General features: G+C 39.1%; 1 protein-coding gene across 2 annotated transcripts in view; it reads left to right on the forward strand.

The window, feature by feature from the left end:
* The window catches only part of Nup155 (nucleoporin 155), a 48,925-nt gene that overhangs the window by 6,206 nt on the left and 34,288 nt on the right, over positions 1–8,431 (forward strand). For both annotated transcript variants that reach the window (XM_050139053.1, XM_050139054.1), the window contains exons 5-11: positions 1,008–1,100; positions 1,642–1,808; positions 2,596–2,701; positions 4,733–4,806; positions 5,801–5,892; positions 7,003–7,100; positions 7,556–7,708. In XM_050139053.1, the coding sequence (XP_049995010.1) occupies positions 1,008–1,100; positions 1,642–1,808; positions 2,596–2,701; positions 4,733–4,806; positions 5,801–5,892; positions 7,003–7,100; positions 7,556–7,708 (783 nt within the window). The remainder of the gene's footprint in view (positions 1–1,007; positions 1,101–1,641; positions 1,809–2,595; positions 2,702–4,732; positions 4,807–5,800; positions 5,893–7,002; positions 7,101–7,555; positions 7,709–8,431) is intronic.

The following is an 8,431-nucleotide window of genomic DNA, read 5'->3' on the forward strand; positions in this document are numbered from 1 at the left end:
TGTTCTAACCCATTTCTAATATTCTGTGTAGCCCACGAGCTGGCTTACCAGGGAGGATCTTAACCTGCGTCTGTCTGGAGAAGGAGAATCATGGCGACTCCATGACTCAGCTTCTTTATCACAGCATTCTCTTCTGTTTACTCCACCTACCTAATTTTCTGTCCTATGAGGGCCGAGGCAGTTTCTTTATTATTACAAGACCCACCTCCATCAAGAAATAAAACTATCAGGATGAGATTCTGACTGTACGCGTGGCCTCCAAATGTGTTAGAGTCAATCAAAATATTTCTCTTCTCTAACACCTGGCAGCCACCTATACGAGTGACTTCTTACCTGTAGCATCTGTTATTCTATCCAGCTTGCTTCACTTAGTTTTTGTTGTCACAGATCATGCATGTTGGATATCTGAATTTCCTCCCTTTTCAGCCAGGTGCGGCAGCACATGCTTCTGATCCCGGCACTGGGGAGGCGGAGGGAGGAGTTCAAAGTTATCTTCAGCTAAATCACAGGATTGAGGCCAACTTGGGCCACCTCAAATGCTGTCTTCAAAATTTCCTACTTTTGTGTGGCTGAATAATGTTTGTACTGCCTGTGTGTGCTACACTTTTTTATTTTAATTGATTTGTGTTTTGCCTATATGTATGTGTGAGGGTGGTGGATCCTGGAGTTACAGACAGTTATGAGCTACCATGTGGGTGCTGCGAATTGAACCCTGTCCCCTGGAAGAGTAGTCAGTAAGTCAGTGCTCTCAACCACTGAGCCGACTCTCCAGCCCCCGAGTGTGCGACAGTTTTTAAATGGCGTTGTTGAGTCAGTTATTTCCTATTTTCTACTGTTTATGTACTTTAGTGCTTTAACATAGTAATATTTAAACACAGTTTGTTGACCCAGATTTAGACTTTTGCTGTCTAATTAGGAGCTCACTTTAATGGTGTAACCATATTTTATTCATGCCTACATTCTGTGGTTTTTCAGGAAATAATTTACCTTTGTCTGTTTTGCTGTAGGCATCTTTCAACCTCATGTACGACACCTGCTGGTTTTGGCAACCCCTGTGGATATAGTAATTCTTGGACTCAGCTATGCTAATGTACAAACAGGTACGGTAACTCATACGCTAGGTTTTTAAAAATAATAGTGTGTTGAAAATTAGCATTATAATGGTTTTTAGTACTAAATCCTCACGAGTTTCAGTTTGTTTTTGATATTTTGCTGTATAACAAATATGTGTACTATAGGTGCAGTTTAAATTATCTTTAGTGAAACTCTATGTATGCATGCATGCTCTAGGAATTGAGTTCAGGGCCTTACATATAGACACAAGCACTTTACACTACACCACACCCACCACCACAGTGGCCACTGTGTTAAACTGTTTTGTTTAAATTTATGTATTTATTTATTGCTTTTATGAGACAAAGTTTCACTGTATAGTCCTGGCTGTACTGGAACTCAATCTCTAGACCAGGCTGGCCTTGAACTCACAGAGATCCACCTGCCTCTGCCTCCTAAGTACTGGGATTAAAGGCGTGCGCCACTATCGCCCAGCTAAGTTACCAGTTCTCAAGATAATGTAAGGATCCTTTTAGCTTTCAGAAAACTAAGCACTGTTCTCTGGTTTTTCTTGTTGCACACCTGCAGGTTCTGGCATTCTTAATGACAGCATGTGTGGCGGGATGCAGCTGCTGCCAGATCCTTTGTATTCTCTTCCGACTGATAACACTTACCTCTTAACCATCACTTCCACTGATAATGGCAGAATTTTTTTGGCTGGAAAGGACGGCTGTTTGTATGAAGTAGCATACCAAGTAAGCATTAACATTTACAAATTTGGTTTTTGTTATCCTTTTGAAAAGCAAAAGAAGAGCATTTGTTTTAATTTTCTAATTTTATTCTATATATTATTAAGAAAAATATTCAAGCATAAACCAAACTACTCTATACCCATAAGACCTAGTCCTCTTCCTAGGTAAAACCCTTCTGTCTTGCGCAAATATTGGTATTCTGGAACTTGAGCTCAGAGCTTTATTAGTGTTAGACAAACACCAGTGTCATTGTGGTGATCTGTTTGGTATGTGTCTTTAAAGCAATGGTTCTCAACCTGTGGGTCAGGACCCCCTTGGGGGGAGTTGCATATCAGATATTTTTAGTACAATTCTTAACAGTAGCAAAATTGCAGTTATGAAGTAGCAACAAAAATAATTTTATAATTGGGAGTTAACCACAACGTGAGGAACTATATTAAAGGGTCACAGCATTAGGAAAGTTGAGAGACACTGTTTTAAAGCATGATATTTAAATTGGCATATGTGTATTTATACACACAAATAAATACCTGTTTACATGTGTCTGTACACTTTTGTAAATGTCTGTCCTCAATTAGTTATGTTTACAATTGACTTTTCATTGAATAATGTGTCTTCAAAGTTATTTGTTGTACTTAGTAGATATTTTTAATTATAGAATAACGAGTTAATTTTGAAAAGTGTGTTTCACCGTGCTTACAGTCCGTGGTGGTCCATGGAGACTAGAGGTTTCACTGAGCGTAGGTACAGTTGTCATTGTATGGCATTACACATCTTGTTTCTCTCCAAGGCAGAAGCAGGCTGGTTCAGTCAAAGATGTAGGAAGATAAACCACTCAAAGAGCTCTCTTTCCTTCCTCGTTCCTTCTTTGCTCCAGTTCACATTCTCAGAAGATGGTAAGTAGGAAACAAATTTGGCAAATAAAGCAAAATTTTTGGTACTTTGAACTTAACATTTTCTTCAGAAATTTGCTTTCTTAGTTGTCATACTTGTCATATGAAATTGTATTTGCTATATGTCTGTGAGGTGTCTCAGGGAGCGGCAGTGTCATAAAACAGAAAAACAGATTTTAATCTCCACCTAGCTATTTCCTACAAATTTTGGGTCATTCCTGCATCATGTGACCAAAACACCTTTCCTTCTTAAACAAAAAGGTGTGTGTGGTCTGTCTGTCCCCACACACAGCATACATGCACAAGTAAGAAAGATAGTTTTCTGTATATGGTAAATGGTCTAGAACAAACCCCCAGGTCAAATTTATATTTCTGTGGTTTTTTCTGTGGTTTTTTTTTTGTTGTTGTTGTTGTTTCTTTTGTTGTTGTTTTGTTTTTTTAAGACAGGGTTTCTCTGTGTAGCCTCAGCTGTCCTAGAACTCACCTTGTAGACCAGATTGGCATAGAACTCAGAGACTGCCTGCCTCTGCCTCCCTAGTGCTGGATTAAAGACATGTGCCACCACTGCCCAATCTATATCCATGAATTTTAACAAACTTAGCAACAAGCAGGTGTAATAATTTTAAGATGCTTTAAAGTGAAGTAATATAATGAAACTTAAAAAAGAAAATTAAGCGATGGAATTTTTTTGTCATGAGCCACTTCTGTGTGGTTCTGTAAGAGATTTTTGTCACTCTGCTAACAGAGTAGGTTTATTTACACGGAGTACTGTGGCTGCCACACTGTGAAGTGATACGCTCTTATGGAAACATGCTATGTGTTTTTAGAAATTAGTATGTATTGTGGTGCTTTCTTTTTCCTTTGAATTTAAATTTAAATTTCTTTATGAGTATGTATCAGTGTGGATTTGTGGGCATATATGTGTATTTGGCGTCTGTGGAGACGAGGAGCTGGCATTGCAGGCAGTGTAAGTGTTGGGAATCAAACTCAGACCTCTGCCAGAGGCAGTGTGTGCCCTTGACCACTCAGTTGTCCGTCCACCTCTTTTGTGGATGTCATCCTTTGTTTTCATTCCTGAAAAATTAGAAGTGTAGTAGTCTTTGTTTTTCTAGCATATAGTAAATAGTTTGTTAAGTATTACTGGATGAAGGAGTAATCTAAACTGGGCATGGTGGGACATACCTCTAATCCCAGTACAGAGAGACAGGTTCATTTTTGTACATTCAAAGCCAGCATGGGCTGCATAGCAAATTTGAGGCCAGACAGAATTGCATAGTGAGACCATCTGAAAACAAAATTTAAAAAATCATTTAGAAGACAAAATCAGTTGTTTTTAAGACAGAGTCTTGGTATATAGAACAACCTAACTTCTAACTCTTAATTTATTCTCTCTCTCTTTTTAATTTTTTTAATGTTTATTTATTATGTATACAGGGATCTGTCTACATGTATGCCTGCAGGCTAGAAGAGGGCAGAGTCACCATGTGGTTGCTGGGGATTGAACTCGGGAACTGTGGAAGAGCAGCCAGTGCTCTTAACTGCTGAGTCATCTCTGCAGCCCCTCTTTTTTTAATTTTTCAAGACAGTTTTTCTTTGGTAGCCTTGGCTGTCCTGAATCTAGCTCTGTAGACCAGTCTGGCCTCGAACTTAACAGAGATTGGTCTGGTGCTGCCTCCGAGTGCTGAGATTAAAGGTGTGCGTCACCACTACTCTTTAATATATCAATCTCTAAACACTTCTTGTGCTGTAGTCTCCCACAAGCCAGGATTACTGGAGAGCAGTGTCCAGTACCTTGCTTGAAGGTGTACGTTATTTGTGCTACTCATGACCATGTCAGTATTTGACATCTTTGTCTAATCTAATGTTCCCTTGCTTGGTCCTTACATAGCTATTGTAGACTTTAACAGCCAAGCAAGAGAGTAGAAAGCCCCTAAATACAAATCTTAATGCATCACTTTTATTTTGTTGTGAATACGTTCCGTGTTCAATTGATAATCCTTGGGGTTTGGTTTTCTTCTTTTGTTTTACTTTTAGATCCTATTGTTCAAATTGAAATTGATAATTCCAGAAATATTCTGTATACACGGTCAGAGAAAGGAGTAATACAGGTATGTATGCATATTTGCTACCATTTAAAAGTAGAAAAGCATTCCTGTTTTTTTGTTTGTTTTTAAATATTACTTTTTTGTTCGTTTTTTTTTTTTTTAGTATTTATTCACATTTTTATTCTTTTTTTTTAATATATCAACTTGATCAATATGATCTTATGACGTTTTTGTTTTTTGAGACAGGATTTCTCTGTAGCTTTGAAGCCTGTCCTGGAACTCACTTGACAGACCAGGCTGGCCTTGAATTCATGGAGATCTGCCTGTCTTTGCCTCCCGAGTTCTGGGATTAAAGGTGTGCGCCACCATTGCCTGGCAAAATCAATTTGTGTGTGTGTGTACACACATGCATACACACACCCCTGTGACATGCTCTCTTGTGGAGGTGGAGGATAACTTTAGGAGTCAGTTCTCTTTCTCTCATGGTACAGAGATGGAATTCAAATTGTCAGGTTGGTAGTTGCTCATACCTTTAGCCAGTGAAGTGTCTTACCTACTTACATCCCTCTTTTTCTTGTTTTTTGTTTTTCAATATAAAGTTTCTCTGGGTAGGCCTGGATATACTGGAACTCACTCTGTTGAGCAGGCTGGCCTCTGCCTCCCAAGAACTGGGATTAAAGGCATGCACCACACACCCAGCACATCCCTGCTTTATGAAGATGATCTAGTCATTCAAACTGCGGGTATACTGCAGCGGATTCTCATGTAGTTTATGCTGGCCTTCAGCTTGCTTTGTGGCCAATCATGACCTTGCAGTCCTCAGTATCGGTTATTGCTGGTGTGTATCACCATGCCTGCGTCAATTGTGTGCTTTTCCCAATAAACACCTCAAACAGTTTTTTAGGCCATTTTTGTTTGTTTGATTTGGTGAGATTTCAAACAATCTAGTATTTCCTTCTCTGTTAGGCATCAAATTATACTTTAAAAGAACAAGTCAACTTTAATGTAATGTATACGCTGTATAATTGTGTCTGAAGGAGCACTGTTTCATTCACAGGTTTATGATTTGGGCCATGATGGACAGGGGATGAGCAGAGTTGCCTCAGTTTCCCAAAACGCCATTGTCTCTGCTGCTGGAAACATTGCTAGGTAATATGTCCTTTATTGTCAGCATTTCATTTGCAGACATCATTATGCTATTTATATGTAGCACATATGTTATATATACTATACTAAGATTAAATTAAGGCTCCAAACGTCTCTAAAAGATGATTGGTTAAGGAATATCACCGTAAGTTGTGTTTGAAACCTTGTTGCTATTGACCGTCTCATGTTGTTTCGAAGCATAAGGTGGTGTGTCTTACTGAGTAAAGTATAGCTTGTTGTGTTTTTCCCTTTTGGACTTTGTTTTCAAAGGTGCTGAGAATCAAGCCCAAGGTCTCCCACAGACTAGGCAAGCATTCAACCACTTAGCTGGGCTTCCAACCCCTTTCCCTGGAACTTTTAAGCTCCAACTGTTTGTTGCAAATGTTATATCACTGTTCTTAATAGAAAATGAAAGTGTAAAGACCTATATTATAAAGGAAGGAGAATGTCTACAGATAACTAAGAGTTTGGGAAGTATGCAACAACCAGTTCAGAGTTCAATTCAAAGTTCTTAGAGTCCAAGTTGGGTTCCTAAGCCAGGACACACAGGATACCTAAACTACGTCGCTGCATCTGGAGGGGCTTCATGTTTTCTCCCTTTAATCAGTAGTGGTCCCTGCAGTGGGAATTTGATCCCTTGAGAACACTCTAGCTCCTTCAGTTTACTTACCCCTTTAAAATGGTCTTTTCAATGGCTTGGTAAGAGGGCGAGCCTTTTGGTTTTTTAAGACAAGGTTTCTCTGTAGCTTTGGAGCTGGTCCTGGAACTAGCTCTTGTAAACCAGTCTGGCCTGAAACTCATAGAGATCTGCCTGCCTCTGCCTCCCCTGAGTGCTAGGATTAAAGGCATGTATCGCCACCACCTGGCAAGAGGGCCAGTCTTAACTATGCTGGAGTCTTGCTACTTCCTACTGTTACTTTAGGAATTAATCTCATTTATTTATTGAGACAGAACCTCTCTGTTATATCTCTGGATGTCCTGGAACTAAGCATGTAGACCAGCCTTAAACTCAAAGAGATCCATTTGCCTTTGTCTCCCTAGAACTGGGATTAAAGGCGTGTGCCAACACACCTGCCTCAGACTAGAAATACATTTCAGTTTTGTTTCTTACAGGACTATCGATCGTTCCGTTTTTAAGCCAATTGTTCAGATAGCAGTGATTGAAAATTCTGAGTCACTGGACTGTCAGTTACTGGCTGTCACTCATGCAGGTATGTTTGTTTCTGTAATTGTGCCATTACTATACACATTTTGATACTACTTGAATTGGAAATTTATGATTAGAAATGGTTTCACTCCTTCATTAGTTATTAAGCTGTGTTGAGAATTCATATAATAAGGATTTTTTTTTTAGTGGAAGGTATTGTTTCCATCTTTATATTGTGATGTATAACCAGACCTGCAAAGTGAAGTGTCTTGTTTTTAGTGACAGAGCCGTACCTGAGTCGCAGGTTCCCTTGGCTTGTCACAAGCTCTTACTTAGCAATGTATTGAGTCACTGCTAATTTCTAAAAATATCTTTAAACTGCTAATCCATAATTTCATGCCAGTGAGGAAAGTGATGTGTGTTTTTGCAGAAGTCTGTATTTATGTGTGAAACTTCTTCACTACACGTGTCCTGGTTCTTCCTTTCTGTTGCTAATGCCTGTCTTTACCCCCTCATCAGGTGTGAGGTTGTATTTCAGCACTTGTCCATTCAGGCAGCCATTAGCTCGGCCCAATACACTGACACTGGTTCATGTCCGATTACCCCCTGGATTCTCAGCATCTTCAACAGTTGAGAAGCCTTCAAAAGTGCACAAAGCTCTTTATAGTAAAGGTAAGTTCTGAAGTGCTGTGAGATTTAGGATTAGGGTTTTTTTTTTTTTTTTTAATGTGTATGTGTTTTGCTTACATATATGTATGTGCACCATGAGCATGCCTGGTACCCTTGGAGGTCAGAAGAATGCATCAGACCTCTAGATGTGTAGTTTTCTCAAATGGCTTTGAACTGTCACATGGGACCTGGGGACTGAACCCAGGTTCCCTGCAAGAGCAAGAACAACACATGTTTTTCCTGACTGCAGAGCCATCTCTCTCTCAGCACCACTGCCACCTCCTTTTTTTTTTTTTTTTTTTTTTTTGAAGCAGAGTCACACTGTATAACCCTGACTGGCCTGGGCTTCTCTATGTCTCTATGTATACCACAATGGCCTTGAACTTACAGAAATCTACTTGCTTCTGCTTCCCAAGTGCTAGGATTAAAGATGTGTACTACTATGCCAGGCTCCTCCATCCTATTATTTTTCAATACCCAAACTTAATTTTCTTTTGCAAGAAGAATATCTTCAAATAATCAATACTTTCGATACTATCACAGTGCTTTTTAAAATTATAACCTTATTCCCATGACTCGTATAGGTCTGGTATTTCTTTTTGTCCAATTTATTTGTAAACATTTTTAGGTATATATTTTATTTTTCCAAGCACCATTTATTCAAAAACAAAGTCCTGTTCTTTCCTCATTAGATTGTTTCCATGATTGTATAAATTGTGTATACTG

The sequence above is a fragment of the Alexandromys fortis genome, unplaced genomic scaffold (genome assembly GCF_014885135.2).
Source record: "Alexandromys fortis isolate MF-2015 unplaced genomic scaffold, M_Fortis_MF-2015_v1.1 scaffold_37, whole genome shotgun sequence".
Taxonomy (NCBI): Eukaryota; Metazoa; Chordata; class Mammalia; order Rodentia; family Cricetidae; genus Alexandromys; species Alexandromys fortis.